The sequence below is a fragment of the Quercus lobata genome, chromosome 11, assembly GCF_001633185.2.
Source record: "Quercus lobata isolate SW786 chromosome 11, ValleyOak3.0 Primary Assembly, whole genome shotgun sequence".
Lineage (NCBI taxonomy): Eukaryota > Viridiplantae > Streptophyta > Magnoliopsida > Fagales > Fagaceae > Quercus > Quercus lobata.
This window is the reverse complement of record NC_044914.1, coordinates 41,966,245-41,983,768: the sequence shown is the minus strand read 5'-3', so window position 1 is coordinate 41,983,768 and position 17,524 is coordinate 41,966,245. Positions and strand designations below refer to the sequence as shown.

At 37.2% G+C, this 17,524-nt stretch overlaps 1 protein-coding gene and 1 pseudogene across 1 annotated transcript; both read left to right on the top strand.

Annotated features, from left to right (window-relative positions):
- The first annotated feature begins 3,810 nt into the window (after positions 1–3,810).
- On the top strand, positions 3,811–11,519 carry LOC115966904 (annotated as a pseudogene).
- A 3,391-nt stretch (positions 11,520–14,910) lies between these two features.
- Positions 14,911–16,954, top strand: LOC115968030 (4-hydroxy-3-methylbut-2-enyl diphosphate reductase, chloroplastic-like). Its single transcript, XM_031087218.1, has 8 exons — positions 14,911–15,085; positions 15,183–15,314; positions 15,441–15,515; positions 15,606–15,711; positions 15,796–15,890; positions 16,244–16,429; positions 16,562–16,648; positions 16,799–16,954. The coding sequence occupies exons 1-8, from the start codon at positions 14,918–14,920 to the stop codon at positions 16,862–16,864; spliced, it is 915 nt and encodes a 304-aa protein (XP_030943078.1). The 5' UTR covers positions 14,911–14,917; the 3' UTR covers positions 16,865–16,954.
- Positions 16,955–17,524: the final 570 nt, after the last annotated feature.

Sequence of the window (17,524 nt, the reverse complement as noted above, 5' to 3'; positions counted from 1 at the left end):
GCAAAATGGAATGCATCCTCGAGCTGCAGTTCGAACCGCGGTCTTCCTCATGGTGTGAAAGATGTGAGCATAAATATCAATGGGGGCTCTTGTAATAAGATCACAAAGGAATTGAGCTTTCCCAAGATTTATAAAGGTAGTGTTGGTCAGGGGGTAGAGATTAGAGAACATGATCAACTTCAGTGTGGTTAGTTCTGATACCAATTGAAAGTTCAAATATGTGTATAAATACCCTTGAACGTTTAGACTCCCAATTTACAAATTAACAAATTCAAGCTATATGTCAAACAACTAGTATGCGGAAAAATGAACATAAGCTATAATATAGAATTGGAAAAACTATCTAAGCCAAATTAAAATCACAACCCACAGCAGATAATAAAAGGCAAAGATAAAAGGGAAGGAAGATACAAACACAAAGACAACACGCGATGTGTTATCGAAGAGGAAACCGAAGCCCTTGGCGTAAAACCTCTCTGCCGCCCTCCAAGCGGTAAAAAATCTACTAGAAAATGTAGTTGGGATATATGGACAATAATAGACCCTCCAAGCCTAATCTACCCAGTTCACCTAAGCCCTCCAAGCTTCTTGCTCCAACGAGGTTGCATCGAACCTTTTTCTTTTCTAACTTCTGGATTCTGCTATTAGACCGTAGCATCAACCAATGTAGATTGGTTACTTCCTAACTGCTTCCCAGAACACCAAACAACCCTCTCATAGTGATGAATATGGTGAGAACAAGGTTTTGGTAAAAATGTCTCTCAAAGATTTGACAATGGAGAGGAAGAGAGTTGAGAAATTTGAAGAGATTCTAATGTATAGATTGTAGGTGAATCAATCTTGTTTTTCTCTAGGGTTTCTCTCTCAAAATTCTTTCTGGAAGTTCTCTTTCATTTGTGGGTATAAGGGGTATTTATACTGAGTTGAGAGGAGAATGTGAAACGTCAGGTTTTTCAAAACAGGGATGGCTCGCAACTTGGCCTCGCGACTTGACTGAGTCGCGAGATCCAGTCTTGAGATAACTGTATGGCCAATTATCCTGTTTTGTCCTGTAGTGCTCCAGCTAGCATGACTGTTCATCTTCTGCCATGCTTGGCATGTGTGCTGCGTCTGGCAGCTTGCAACCGCAAGCTACCCGCGAGATCAAGCCCGAGTCTCTGTTTTCTTGCACACTCTTGAGCAATCAACACTCTATCTCACTCACTACCCTTACAACAAAACCCACCTAAATACAGGGTTACTAAATACTGAAATACAAGCAAATTTGGCACGGAATAAAGCCAATAAGATGGTTGATTAAATTCAACCTTACATCCTCAAAATGGTAAAAGTAACTTATTCAAAATGGACTATGGAGAAAGGTGCAATGCCAAGGCTACAACGTTTGGTCATCGAGCGTTGCAACTTTAAAATGATGCCCCTAGATGAACTATGGTGCTTGAATGCTTTGAGGGATGTGGAAATTTTACATCCCGATCTAGAATTGGCAAATATGCTTCGACAGTTGTAGATGAAGGATGGATGTAGGCTCCAAGTCTATCCACCTCTGAATCCATTCCCAACAACTAATTGAGATAAGTAGTTTATCTGTTGTGCTATGCTTTGGCTTGAATGGTCATTGTTTCTCTCTTCCCTGATCATCCTAGTTGTTTAAGCCTTTACTGTTTTGTTTTTGTTTTTTGTCTATTAACCTCTGGTGATAAATCCATTTTGGTTTGGGGGAAGGTATAATCTTGAGACTGGGACAATAATCTTGAAACTGTGTTTGAATTCAATTATGTTATATTAATTTCCTTTTTTTTTTTTCCCCTGGGATAGATTTCCGTCTTATTTTATTTCTTACATCAAGTAGGAAAGGAAAGTTGAATCCAAGTAATAGAAATTGGTTCTGAAATAATGGGCACTGAACCTTCTGTGCCAAAGTTTAGTTCAATCAGGATGGAGTGGTGTCCCTTAATTTGTGAGCCGAACGTCAGATTGTATTCAAGACACCTCTCTGCTATACTTCAAAGTTTAAAATTGCATCTTTCATCCCACTACAAGTGTTTCTTTCTTCCCATCTAAATGCCTCATAACCTAGCCACTAACTTTATCAGGTTCCTTGGAACGAGATGATTCAACCATTTCTGGAACCTGATCAGGTAAGCAGTTCATCTCCTCTGGAAATTCAGCCTTGGCTCGATTAGTTTTTCCTCCAATGATAACCATAGTTCCATCTTGTAAGGCCCAAATCTTTTGGATGTTCAAGAAAGAAAATAGTGGAACAGATGAGTATGTATTAAATTGGAATCATGGTTTCAACAATGACAATATCAAACCAAAATGAAATTATTAATTGAAAAGAAAATGAGCAATTTAACACATCCGTATGTGCACCCTTACAGTGTAAAAGTACCGATGCTGGAAATACGCTTTATTAATTTTTATAACCATTCTTAAGTCCAGAACCTCAGTATACAATTTTGAAAATTATTAAAGATGTCATTTTTTAAATGTAAAAGCAAAAGTCATGATTGTTATAATAGGTGCTAGAACGTAAATTATCTTTAGTGAGAACAGCGAGATCAGTTACTCAGTATGACCAAATATAACATTATTATGAATATTGATCATAATTCAGGTATATGTTTGTTTGTTTGTTTTTTTTTTTTTTTTTTTTTTTTTTTGAAAGCTCATAATTCCGATATACAGGTACAGCCAACCTCTATCAAGTAAAAAAAAAAACAGTTTTACCTGTGAATGAGATAGAAAAGAAAACTGATGCAAGTTGTGAACATTAGAGAACCAAATCCAGCATAAACAATCGGCACCCCGGGATCAATTCCAACACTAACAAAAATAAGCAGTCAAAGAAAATCCTATATTTCATTAGTATAGCTGTTATTTTTAGTCATCACCTGTGCCTTTTTCCTTATCCTCCTCGTTGGCCGTCCAACAATACCTTCAAGGAAAGCAAAAAAAAACTACAATTCGTGTAGCCAAGTGGGTATTTACGACATGTCATTCATCATCTTCTCACAAGAACTGGAGCTGTGCTACAAGTCGTTACATTTAGTCTTTGATCTCCACCATGTCATTTTTTGTATAGACAAGAGTTTTTTTTTTTTTTTGGGAGAGAAACGATAGAGTAATGGACAGAGTTAGTTGGTTTACCACGTGTACCTATTTGATTAGGAAAAATTCTATGTCCAAACATTTTCACCACACTTCAACAACAAATCTTAACCTGCAAGTTGTTATTAACAATTACTAGTGGACAAAAAAATAAATTCAATGGTGTGTTTAAATTAGAACCAAGAGCAACTTATTATCTTAAATTTATAGAGAAAATATTGTGAAGGTAGTGCTTCTCATTTGATTAGTTAGTTAGGAGATTAGTGTTGTTAGTTGTTAGTTGTTAGTTGGTAATCTGTCAGCATTGAATATCAATGTAATCAAGAGTTAATAAGAAACCTCACAGTGTCTCCTTCATTCTCATAGCTTGCCTTTACTTTTAGTGGGGGTCTGCATGCAATTAGTTTCAACTTTCAATAGTTGTGAAACAAAATCATGGCAAATTGCGTGTCTATCATAAGCAAATTGGTCCCACAGGTGACAGGACATAATTGAATTTGCACAACAAAATGTTCCTGCCAAGAATTTTCATCTTCACTCCAACCCTTCATTTCCAACTTCGAAGTCCACATGACATTGAGTCAACATGAATAAAACACTTTCCTTCACCCTTCCGGATTATCCCCTTAAGAAAGAAAAAAATCTGTAATTCTTGTACAAGTTCTAGTGTTTTACAAAGAAACGAAATAAGCAGATATGGCAGACGCTGTTGTGACTTTCCTGTTGCAGAAACTGACTCAGTTGCTTTCCCAAGAATCAAACTTGCTAGCTGGAGTAAAGGATCAAGTCAAATTACTTAAGAACGAGCTGTCTCTGGTCAACGTCTTCCTCCAAAATACTGAAGGGAAGCGACATGACAGTGGCTTGGTGAAGGAGTTGGTCAACCAAATCAGGGACGTAGCCTATGAGGCTGAGGATGTTATTGATACATTCATCATGACAATAACCAAGCACAGGAAAAGAAGCAAGCCGAGGAAGGTAATCCATTTCTTTGACAAAGCAATCGCGCTTCATGAGGTAGCACAGAAGATAGAGAGCATCAAGAACTTGATCAAGGAAACTTACAACAATAGAAGCAAGTATGGCATAGAAATAGCTGAATCATCTGGAGGAGATGCAGAAGCCAAGGAGATACTGCACAGGCGCATGAGATATGTAGAGGAAGATCATGTGGTGGGCTTTGGTCATGACACACAGGCATTGGTGAAGCAGCTTATTGAAGGGAATTTGCAACATAACGTTGTTTCGATCATTGGCATGGGTGGTCTAGGTAAGACCACTCTTGCTAGGAAGATCTACAACAATAATAATGTCAAGAACTGCTTTGATGTCCAAGGGTGGGTTTATGTCTCTCAAGAATGTAGAATCAGTGACCTGTTGCTTGAAATTTTGAAGGATGTGACGCCAATGCCAAAACTGAAAAAATTTATGTTGAAAGCCAAATTGAAAGAAGAATTACTCCATGGTTTGGAAACTAAGTATAGCCTAAACAAGGATAAACTGAAAGGGACGCTGGTTGAAGACTTGAAAGGTACCGTGGAAATGAATGATGAAGAGTTTAGGAAGGCATTGTTTGAGTTCTTGGAACACATACAAGACCATACATTAAGAAATTCCTTGTCAGTTTTCGTGCAAGGTATTTACAGAGAGAATGGTGAAGGATTGCAAGATTTGAATGACGATGGATTGAAAAGTGCGTTGCTCCATTACTTGAAAGACAAGAGGTACCTACTTGTCGTGGATGACATGTGGAAAACTGAAGCATGGAATGAGGTAAGTACTGCCTTTCCTAAAAACTTGAATGGAAGTAGAATATTGATTACTAGCAGAATAAAAGAAGTAGCATTACATGCAAATAGTTATAATAATGGTATTTACATTCCCCCTTATGAACTCCAATTACTTGACCAAGATAAAAGTTGGGAGCTCTTCTCTAAGAAGGTGTTTCGGGAAGATACATGTCCTACGGAACTTGAAACTTTAGGGAGACAAATTGTAGAAAGTTGCCATGGTTTACCACTTGCAATTGTGGTATTGGGAGGTTTTTTGGCAAATAAAGAGAATACACATCGAACATGGTTGAAATTAATTGGCCATGTCAATTGGTATCTTGATTAGAATAAATCATTTTGCAGAGACATATTGGCTTTAAGCTACAACCACCTATCCCAACACTTGAAACCGTGCTTTCTGTATTTTGGTATCTACCCAAAAGACTTTGAGATACCAGTGATGCAACTAATCCGACTTTGGATAGCTGAGGGATTCATACAGCAAACTGGGAGTAGAAATATGGAGGATGTTGTTGAAGTGGGCCATGTGTGGCTTGAATTGCCACAAGCCCACATCCACTTTAAGTCGGTTACTATTGACCGAATGCAACTAGGAATAGTAATTCCTAAACAGCCGGCTTTGACCTTAATATATATATATATATATATTATATTAGGTTTTGAAAAGTAGTGCAGCCGTGTGAGTATATAGAAAAATTCCAATTAACCTAGTGAGTAAGCCGCATGAGAGAAAATAGAAAAAGGAGAGGCAGTCAGCTTCTATTCTTATTTTTTCTGTGAGAGAGTACTAGGTTGTAATTGGGATTTGGGTTTCTTGAGAGTATTCTTGTGCACTATTGTATTTTCCCTGATAATAGTGAAATCCCTGCAACTCCGTGGACGTAGGCAAATTGCCGAACCACGTAAATATTGTCTTGTGCGTGTGATTATTTTCTTTGGTGTGTGTTTTCTCTATTTGTTTTGTTTCTCACAGGTTAGGAATTTTTGGTTAAATTCCCTACAACTGGTATCAGAGCCTAGGGTTAGATTTAAGTGAAAGCAATGGCAGAGGAAGCAGGAAAGGCGTCTGGAATAGAAAAGTTCGATGGCACAGACTTTGGATTTTGGAGGATGCAAATCGAGGATTACCTTTATGGGAGGAAGTTGCATCTACCGCTTCTAGGGGAAAAACCTGAGGCTATGAAGGCTGAGGAATGGGCTCTTCTTGACAGACAGGTACTAGGAGTTATCAGGTTAACTCTGTCTAGGTCTGTTGCACACAATGTTGTAAAGGAGAAGACCACAGCAGATTTGATGAAGGCTTTGTCTAGTATGTATGAAAAGCCGTCAGCAAACAATAAAGTCCACTTGATGAAGAAACTGTTCAATCTGAAGATGGCAGAGAATGCATCAGTAGCACAACATCTAAATGAATTTAACACTATCACAAATCAATTGTCGTTTGTAGAAATTGATTTTGATGATGAGATTCGTGCTCTGATCGTCTTGGCTTCTTTGCCAAACAGTTGGGAGGCAATGAGGATGGCAGTAAGCAATTCTACAGGAAAAGAAAAGCTCAAGTACAATGATATACGAGATTTAATTCTGGCTGAGGAGATTCGCCGAAGAGATGCAGGCGAAACCTCAGGATCTGGTTCTGCCCTAAACCTTGAGACAAGAGGCAGAGGTAATAACAGAAATTCAAATCGGGGCAGATCAAAATCCAGAAATTCTAATCGAAATAGAAGTAAATCTAGATGAGGCCAACAAGTACAATGCTGGAATTGTGGGAAAACAGGTCACTTTAGGAATCAATGCAAAAGTCCTAAGAAGAAGAATGAAGATGATTCTGCTAATGCTGTAACAAAAGAGGTACAGAATGCATTACTTCTTGCAGTAGACAGTCCACTTGATGATTGAGTTTTGGATTCAGGAGCTTCATTTCATACCACTCCACACCGAGAAATCATACAGAATTATGTTGCAGGTGATTTTGGTAAGGTGTATTTGGCTGATGGTTCAGCCTTGGATGTTGTGGGTATGGGAGATGTTCGGATATTGTTGCCTAATGAGTCTGTTTGGTTACTGGAGAAGGTTCGACATATTCCTGACCTAAGGAGGAATCTGATTTCTGTTGGACAACTTGATGATGAAGGACATGCAATACTATTTGTTGGTGGTACTTGGAAGGTTACAAAGGGAGCTAGGGTATTGGCTCGTGGAAAGAAAACTGGTACTCTGTACATGACCTCAAGTCCGAGAGACACAATTGCAGTTGCTGATGCAAGTACTGATACAAGCCTATGGCACCGCAGACTTGGTCATATGAGTGAGAAAGGGATGAAGATGCTGCTGTCAAAAGAAAAACTACCAGAATTGAAGTCCATTGATTTTGACATGTGTGAAAGTTGCATCTTAGGAATGTAGAAAAAGGTGAGTTTTTTGAAAACTGGCAGGACACCGAAGGCTGAAAAATTGGAGTTAGTACACACTGATTTGTGGGGGCCTTCTCCGGTTGCATCCCTTGGAGGTTTAAGGTACTACATCACTTTTATTGATGACTCAAGCAGAAAGGTATGGGTTTATTTTCTGAAAAATAAATCTGATGTATTTGAAACCTTTAAGAAGTGGAAGGCCATGGTTGAGACAGAAACAGGTTTAAAAGTAAAATGTTTGAGGTCAGATAATGGAGGAGAGTACATAGATGGAGGGTTCAGTGAGTATTGTGCTGCATAGGGAATTAGGATGGAGAAGACCATTCCTGGGACACCACAGCAGAATGGTGTAGCTGAGCGCATGAATAGAACTCTAAATAAGCGTGCTAGAAGTATGAGGTTGCATTCTGGACTACCAAAAACTTTTTGGGCTGATACTGTTAGCACTGCAGCTTACCTGATAAACCGAGGACCTTCAGTTCCCATGGAGTTCAGACTTCTTGAGGAGGTTTGGAGCTGTAAAGAGGTAAAGTTTTCACACTTAAAAGTTTTTGGTTGTGTTTCTTATGTTCATATTGATTCTGATGCTCGTAGTAAACTTGATGCAAAGTCTAAAATATGTTTTTTCATTGGCTATGGTGATGAGAAATTTGGCTATAGGTTTTGGGATGAAGAAAACAGGAAAATCATCAGAAGTAGAAATGTGATATTTAATGAACAGGTTATGTACAAGAACAGGTCAACTGTAGTGTCAGATGTTACAAAGATAGATCAAAAGAAATCTGAGTTTGTCAACTTAGATGAATTGACTGAAGGTACTGTCCAGAAAAGGGGTAAAGAAGATAAGGAGAATGTAAATTCACAGGCAGATCTAAGTACACCTGTAGCTGAAGTTCGCAGATCTTCCAGGAACATTAGACCTCCACAGCGTTATTCACCCACTTTAAATTATCTCCTGTTGACTGATGGTGGTGAGCCAGAGTGTTATGATGAAGCCTTGCAAGATGAAAATTCAAGCAAGTGGGAGTTAGCCATGAAGGATGAGATGGATTCCTTGTTGGGGAATCAGACATGGGAACTAACTGAATTGCCAGTAGGAAATAAGGCTTTGCACAACAAGTGGGTATACAGAATAAAGAATGAGCATGATGGTAGCAAACGTTACAAGGCCAGATTAGTTGTTAAAGGGTTCCAGCAGAAGGAAGGCATTGACTACACAGAGATATTTTCTCCAGTTGTGAAGATGTCAACAATCAGACTAGTACTGGGAATGGTGGCTGTAGAAAACTTACATCTTGAGCAGTTAGATGTGAAGACAGCATTCCTTCATGGTGACTTGGAGGAAGATCTTTACATGATTCAGCTAGAAGGGTTCATTGCTCAAGGACAAGAGAATTTAGTATGCAAATTGAAAAAGAGCTTGTATGGCCTAAAACAAGCTCCAAGACAGTGGTACAAGAAATTTGACAGTTTTATGCATAGAATTGAGTTCAAGAGATGTGAAGCTGATCATTGTTGCTATGTTAAGTCTTTTGACAATTCTTACATCATATTACTCTTGTATGTGGATGATATGCTTATTGCAGGGTCTAGCATTGAGGAGATTAATAATCTGAAGAAGCAATTGTCCAAACAGTTTGCAATGAAGGATTTGGGAGCTGCAAAGCAAATCCTTGGTATGAGAATCATTAGAGACAAGGCTAATGGTACATTGAAGCTTTCACAGTCAGAGTATGTGAAGAAAGTTCTTAGCAGGTTCAACATGAATGAAGCAAAACCAGTGAGCACACCCTTGGGTAGTCATTTCAAACTAAGCAAAGAACAATCACCGAAGACAGAAGAAGAAAGGGACCACATGAGCAAGGTGCCCTATGCCTCAGCTATTGGCAGCTTGATGTATGCTATGGTGTGTACAAGGCCAGACATTGCACATGCAGTGGGAGTTGTGAGTAGATTCATGAGTAGGCCTGGAAAGCAGCATTGGGAGGCAGTCAAGTGGATTCTGAGATATCTGAAGGGTTCATCAGATACATGTCTTTGCTTCACAGGTGCAAGTTTGAAACTGCAGGGTTATGTAGATGCTGATTTTGCTGGTGATATTGATAGTAGAAAGAGTACTACTGGGTTTGTTTTTACTCTGGGTGGTACAGCTATATCATGGGCTTCAAATCTACAGAAGATTGTTACTTTGTCTAGTACAGAAGCTGAGTATGTTGCAGCAACTGAAGCTGGAAAGGAGATGATTTGGCTACATGGTTTCTTAGATGAATTGGGTAAGAAGCAGGAGATGGGCATTCTACACAGTGACAGTCAGAGTGCAATCTTTCTTGCCAAAAATTCGGCTTTTCATTCAAAGTCGAAGCACATACAGACAAAATACCACTTTATCCGTTACCTTGTTGAAGATAAGCTGGTAATGCTTGAGAAGATTTGTGGATCTAAGAACCCGGCAGACATGTTGACTAAGGGTGTCACTATTGAGAAGTTGAAGCTGTGCGCAGCTTCAATTGGTCTTCTAGCTTGAGGACAGGAGGATGAGTTGCAGGGATGAGGGATTGTGTTATGGAGGTATTATGGCTGATGTTTGCAGCTTATGAGCCCTTAAGGGCTAAGGTGGAGCTGATGGAGGAGTTTGCTTGTGTAGCTTGATCAATTCAAGCCAAGGTGGAGATTTGTTGAAGTGGACCATGTGTGGCTTGAATTGCCACAAGCCCACATCCACTTTAAGTCGGTCACTATTGACCGAATGCAACTAGGAATAGTAATTCCTAAACAGCCGACTTTGACCTTAATATATATATATATACATATATATGTATATATATATTATATTAGGTTTTGAAAAGTAGTGCAGCCGTGTGAGTATATAGAAAAATTCCAATTAACCTAGTGAGTAAGCCGCATGAGAGAAAATAGAAAAAGGAGAGGCAATTAGCTTCTATTCTTATTTTTTCTGTGAGAGAGTACTAGGGTGTAATTGGGATTTGGGTTTCTTGAGAGTATTCTTGTGCACTATTGTATTTTCCCTGATAATAGTGAAATCCCTGCAACTCCGTGGACGTAGGCAAATTGCCGAACCACGTAAATATTGTCTTGTGCGTGTGATTATTTTCTTTGGCGTGTGTTTTCTCTATTTGTTTTGTTTCTCACAGGTTAGGAATTTTTGGTTAAATTCCCTACAGATGTTGCTGAGGACTACTTGGAGGAACTCATTGATCAAAGCTTGATTCAAATAGCAACAAAGAGGCTTGATGGAGGAGTCAAAACATGTCGTATCCATGATCTTCTACGACACCTCTGTATATTGGTGAGTGCTGAAGAGAAGTTTCTTGAGGTTCGTTCAAATGTTAACCTTTCACCCATGAGCAAATCCCGTAGAATTTCCATCCACAGTGCCAACCATCCAGATAGTTCTTCCAACCCTTGTGAGCCTTCAAATAGTTGTTCTTTCATAGGCTTTGGGGAGGTTGTCAAGCTCGAGAGTCCTCTTGATAAAAGCAACTACTTGAAATGGCTATGTGAAATTAACAAGTTGGTTCGGGTGGTAGAGCTTAGTAATATGGGCATTTGTTGTTTGATCCCCAACAAAATTGAAAACCTGATCCTTTTGAGGTACTTGAGCATTCAATCTGGAGAGCTTCATGTCATTCCAGATTCCATATGCAGCCTTTGGAATCTAGAGACGTTGGACCTGAGAAATTCTGAAAGGACAAATTATAAAATAAAATGCTTGCCTAAAGGGATATGGAAGTTAAAAAAATTAAGACATTTGTACTTGGATGGGCCAACATCTCTACCGAGAACTGACAATACAGTGACTTTACCGAATCTTCAAGCCCTTACTGGTATAGCTATAAATGAAGACATTGAGAGTCTCTTTGCCAAGGCCAGATTGCCTAATGTACGAAAATTAGAATTGCATTCTATAAGATGGACGGAGTCAGGACTTTTGTCAAGCCTCCATCCTCCCTTGCGGCATTTACAAACTTTGAAGATTTATGAACTTATTTTTCTTTCAAGTCCAACTTCATTCCACTTGACACTCACAAAGATAACCATATTTGTAGGTGCAAACTTATTTGGTGGTGGCGTGATGAGAGTGTTGGGTAGCCTTACAAACATTCGAATACTCAAAGTAGTAGGAGATGGCCATCATCAGATCACCCTCGATTGTGATGAAAAGTTTTTGTCAACTTGAAGTCTTTTGATCATCGAGTGTTGTGGTTTTTTTTTTATGCCCCCTGAAGAACTACGTTGGTTTGACTGCCATTTGGAATGTGGAAGTTTTATATCCTGGTCCAACATTGGAAAAGATGGTTCAACAGTTGCAGAATCAGATGAGGGATGGATGCGAGCTCCAAGTCTATCCACCTCGACCCAACTTAACGAGAGAGTAGAAGTTGAGAGGCTTCATTTGTTGTGCTATGCTTTGGCGGGGGGCAGAGGCCTGAGGGGGTCAATGCTCCTCTGTTTCGTCCGTTCGTTCACATTTTGCTGGTATGATATGCTGTGTACTAGTTACTTTTTCTACATCCCTAATTATCCTAGCTTTTAAATCTTTACTGCTACTTAAAAATATAAAATAAACTTTCTAATAATTTATTATGTTTATGATGATAAATTCATTTAGGTTTGGAGTACTGACAACTCCACATGCAAGCCAGGGTGGTCACAGGACCACCCTAACCACCCTGGCTTGAAAAAAAATGTATATATACACTTGTTAAAAAAATATTATATGGTAAACTAACCTATTGTAACCAATCTAATAAAAATGTTGAACACCCTGACTTGAGAATTACAAAAATTTGGGTTCAACAAAAATAAGAGTAATGTTATATTCACAATATTTTAACAATAATTTCACAGCAAAGTCAATGTAATAAGCTATTGCTAATTCTAATTTGATCCAAATACCGATATTATTTTTTTACCCATCGATAACAATTTTTTGCATAAAATTTATTGTAAAAATGTTGTGAACATAGCATTACTCCAAAATTAATTCTGCCCCCCAAACATAATCCTTAATCCCTTTTATAATTTTTTTAAAAAAAATCTTAAATAACAACAATAAATATTAGCCCAAATAACAACAAACATAAACCAAACAAAAACAAGACAATCCCAAACAACAAGTGAACAAATTGTTGAACAAAAACCCTATTATAAAACAAAAAGTTAAAAATCGCTAATCATTTAAATTTGTAGATCATTCAAAATATTCAATAAAATAATTTCTAATTTCATTTTTCCTTAAAAAATGGTACTATGAAAAATATTGTGGTTGTGAGTTCACTTTGATAGTGACGACAGTTATACTTTTTTTGGCTTTACAATTGCAACAATTTTGCTCTCTTTAGTGACTTGACTCGCAATTGTAGCAAATATTCAAGTTATTGTTTTATTAGATTTTGTATAATTTAAATTTCTTAGTGACCACCCTCAAAAAAAATTCATAGAGCTGCCATTGATTTGGAGGAAGGTATCTTGGGACACTACTTAATAAGTCTGTGATTGGGATCAATTATCTTATATTGATTTCTTAAGGTTCTTTTTTTTTTTTTTTTTTTTTTTAATTCTTCATTTTTACAAGAAGTTAGGTGGGAGATTTGAATCTTGATTTCTCTACAAGTGAGACTGAATAATATTACTAAGCCACAAACACACACATAATGGAGAGAGAATGAGGTTCTAAATTGGTATTCTAAACTTAAGTTTACTGATCTGACAGCCTTCGGTTTTGAAAATGAACATGGAATATAATATCTAGCCGTTAGTTTTTTTCTTCAAAGATATCATGGAAAGTAGGCATTTACGAATTTGTTATCAGTTTTGGTAGTAAATTCTGCTGTGATTGTACTCAAAAGTAGTTATCATCGGTACATCAGTAAATGCTCTATTTTCTTAGTCCTTTTTGTTCTTTTTCTTTTCAATGCTTAACAATATTCTTTCTATCCACAATTGGTTAAATAATTTGTTTACCAAGTAGTTAATTACTTTGTATGGTTCGATGAAGATTTTCAATTGGGAATTAATAATTGAGCTACGTCATTGTTGTATTAGGAGATGAAAAAAGGAATGGAATTAGAAGTTTCATAAAGAAGAGCAAAATGGCTCAGTTGATAGTTCCAAAGACAATTACACAAGCTGTCAATGAGAAACATCTTAACACACACACAGGAGAAAAATCATAATTCTAGTACAACAGAGTTGTTGAAATTCTTGACTTATAGTTCTTGGGTAATGTAATTTGCTCCCCTTACCACACACCTTTTTTGAGGATGTTACGGCATGTTTCAAGCTTTGCACAATCTTAAGTTTCTTCCCAATTGTTGTTCACTAAAGGCCACTTCTCATCTTAGTTCTGGCTCAAGAACTAGATATCTGCTTCTGCCTAGAGTTATTGTTTTAATTACCCTTTTGTAGATTACAGTAATTTGTCAATATGAACACTTTCAGTTACCCAAAAATAGTTCAGGAAAAAAAAAAAAAAAAAGTTACTCAAAAATAGATGATGAGAGATAGACCAGGAATTACAATTTATAAATTTGTATTCCCTACAAGTATAAGTGCTTGTGGGGTGTCGAGAGTAAGGGTCGGGATTCAAGTTTTTAAGAGGGAGCTTCACACACATATACACTTAGATTAGACTAGAGTAGAAAAACATTCCAACTTTGGTTTATTACTAAAGATATAATAAAAGTGAGATTCCTGATTATTATGACAGGCATCAATATGTAAATTGTAATCATTGCCTGATTAGTATGACCAACTATAACACTATCATGAACCTTGATAAAAATTCAGGTATATAATTACAAGTTTTGAAACATATACAGCAAACCTCTATCAAGTAAAGAAATTTGACCTGTGAATATGATAGACAACTTATGCAAGTTGCGAGCATTAGAGCCCCAAATCCAGCATAATTTGGCACGCCGGGATCAGTCTCAGAAAAAAAACATCTTTAGTTCCTGTGCTAATATTTTTGTGTGGGAAATTTCAGGTGATATCATAAAGACTTTGAAGGAGAATTGATATGAGTATAGATGGGGAAATGTTACTGCGAAATTGGTGGAAGCGTATGGCTTTTGCTGGGCTGTTGAGCTGGCTGTTCAGATTGCTTATGAGGCGAGGAAACAGTTTCCGGATGAGAGGATTTGGGTCACCAATGAGATTATTCACAACCCGACTGTTAATAAGGTCTTTCAATCTTATACTTGGCCTTCTTACGCTTGAATTTGAAAGGAACTTGCCCAGTTTTGGTTTCTTTTTGCTGTTTTCTGGTGCTGAATTTTGAGAAAAATGGAAGTAGTCAACTGTGGTTATATGCCTTTTGAAACTACTGATGTTTTATATATAGCTGATAATTATGTTAGTCATGAGTTTACTACTTTACCGACTGCATAATAAGAGACTTTTTTAAGAAAATAGTCCTTTCTCTAGGCACTTCAGGGAATTTCCTTAAGTTTGGATATTGTGTAATATGTTGCGAAGAAGTTCCTCATTGGTTTATATGGTATTTGTTCTATATTTGGTTTTAACTAATTTTGCTAATGAAGTTTTAAATCTTTATCACAGCGTTTGGAGGACATGGAAGTGCAGAATATTCCCCTTGAGGAAGGGAAGAAGCAATTTGAAGTTGTTGATAAGGGTGATGTTGTTATTTTGCCTGCTTTTGGAGCTGCAGTGGATGAGATGTTGACTTTGAGTGACAAAAATGTACAAATTGTTGATACAACTTGCCCATGGGTGTCTAAGGTACCTTTTGCAGATATTGGCCTCTGTTTTGTCATGCATTTAAAAAAACTAGTATTCCTTTTTATATTCAGATGATACTTAATAAATTTGTGTGTAGGTCTGGAAGACTGTTGAGAAGCACAAGAAAGGAGATTACACCTCAATCATTCTTGGTAAATATGCTCATGAGGAAACAGTAGCAACTGCATCTTTTGCTGGGAAGTATATTATTGTCAAGAATATGACAGAGGTATGTCCAAGATGCAGATAATAATTTTACTCTGTTTTATTATATTTCATTGTTTTTGGTGTAGAACTGTACATACATTTTTGTTCAAGAAATATGCTTTTACTATGAACTTTTTAACGAATGCAGGCAATGTATGTGTGTGACTACATTCTTGGGGGTGAACTTAATGGATCTAGCTCAACCAAAGAGGAATTTCTAAAGGTACAGATTTTTGTTTCTGATTTGAGCTTTAATGTCAACTACTTTTGGTATAATGCAAGGTTTTAGTGATAATTATTGGCTTGCCTGCAGGAACTTAAATATGCAGTTTCAAAGGAGTTTTATCCAGATAGTGACCCGGTAAAGCTTGGCATTGCAAATCAGACAACAATGCTCAAGGGAGAAACAAAAGAGATTGGTTAGTTATGCACTTAAACTATTTCAGTTTCTATTTTTATATAGTTTTCACTTACCCACAAAGAGGAAAAAAATCATTTGACAGGTAAATTAGCAGAAAGGACAATGATGCGCAAGTATGGAGTGGAAAATGTTAATGAGCACTTCTTAAGCTTCAATACCATTTGTGATGCTACTCAAGTAATTTTCTCCTTTCTTGGCTCATGGTATTGCTTTTCCATTAAAATTATATAAAAATGTTGTGTTCAACATTTTTAAGAATATGTAATCTTTCTTCGTATGATCTCCATCTTCACCTTATCCTCCTTGTTGCCTGTACTAAAATACAATCAAGGAAGAGAGAAGATGTTCTCCTAACACCCATTAGCAGATCTTCATCTACCCACTCATATGCCCTTGTGTAGCATAACCAACTTGCATTTTAGCCAAAAGCTAATCTGCCTTGAGACAGCTGCCACTCAATATGTTTATGTCCGGGCTTTCTGATTTTTCAGGTGGACTTCAACTAATTTAGTAATTTGTTTCATTGTCAGGAGCGCCAAGATGCAATGTACAAGCTGGTAGAGGAAAATTTAGATATAATGTTGGTGATTGGTGGGTGGAACTCAAGCAATACCTCGCACCTACAAGAGATTGCAGAAGAACGTGGAATCCCCTCATACTGGATTGACAGTGAGAAGAGAATAGGTCCTGGCAACAAAATCGCATATAAGCTGAATGTGAGTGTGAATGCATAGAGTTCCAATATTTCAATCGATATTAAATTTCAAATCTTTTTCCAATTTTCTTTCTCTCCCCCACTTCCTTTCTTTAAATACTTCTTTGAATTATTCAATGTGACTTTGCAATAGCATGGGGAGTTGGTTGAGAAAGAAAACTTTCTACCAGAGGGTCCCATAACAATTGGTGTAACATCTGGTGCCTCTACTCCAGATAAGGTAATTTTATTATAGTCGAAGAATGTTGTTTTTACCATGACAATCCTTTGTCATAAGCTAGTGTAACTCCCAGCCATTATATGTCAAGCTGAATTTTAATGATATTGGCTATAGAAGTGATATAATAATATCCTTTTGGATTTTATTTAGGTTGTTGAGGATGCCCTAATCAAAGAGTTCGACATCAAATGTGAAGAGGCCTTGCAACTTGTGTAGTTAGGTTAGCTTCAGATGTATACATTTGCCAAAATATCAGTGTAACCATACAACTAAACAGGAGTATAATTGAAGAATCTATGTTATGCAGTCCCAATGTACCATCGAATTTTTATGTTGTATTGAAAGGTTATGGTTATTGTGCCTATCATGTTTTGAAATTCTTAATTAATATGTTTAGTGACCCAAAATTTTTCAAAACTACTAAGGTGGTAAATTGTGATTGGTAAAATGTGATGTCAGTCAGTGGGGAGCCAAGTAAAAATGATTTTGTAATACTCACTACTCAACACCTCAGCAACTTGCGAAATAAGTTGCGAAAGAAATTGTGCCTCTAACATTACTTGTGTACATAATATCTAGGGGTGGTTATGTTTTCAAGTTGATTCTTTGAAGACGTTTACTGGAAAGAGACTTTAAGAGAGTGTAGGGCATTGGTGAATTTGTCATCAGTTTTGAGAGTGAAGTCTGCTTATTGGTCTACTCGAAACTTCTGTTCAATTTACCTACTTTCACTTGGTGTGAACAATATGTCCAAGTTGCTTTTTGATCAATTGAACTTTTCACAAAAATGTACGAAAACTAGTTCAGTTGATGGTTGGAGCCAAGATACAGCTGTCCGCGAGAAACATCTCAATAAAGAGAGAGAGAGAGAGCAAA

What these genes read in the sequence shown, in the direction of transcription:
- LOC115968030 (XM_031087218.1), top strand. Translation starts at nt 14,918, where the DNA reads ATGGAAGTGCAGAATATTCCCCTTGAGGAAGGGAAGAAGCAATTTGAA. An exon ending in TTGTCAAGAATATGACAGAG is followed by an intron (nt 15,315 to 15,440) that starts GTATGTCCAAGA and finishes TAACGAATGCAG; the next exon opens with GCAATGTATGTGTGTGACTA. An exon ending in CCAAAGAGGAATTTCTAAAG is followed by an intron (nt 15,516 to 15,605) that starts GTACAGATTTTT and finishes GCTTGCCTGCAG; the next exon opens with GAACTTAAATATGCAGTTTC.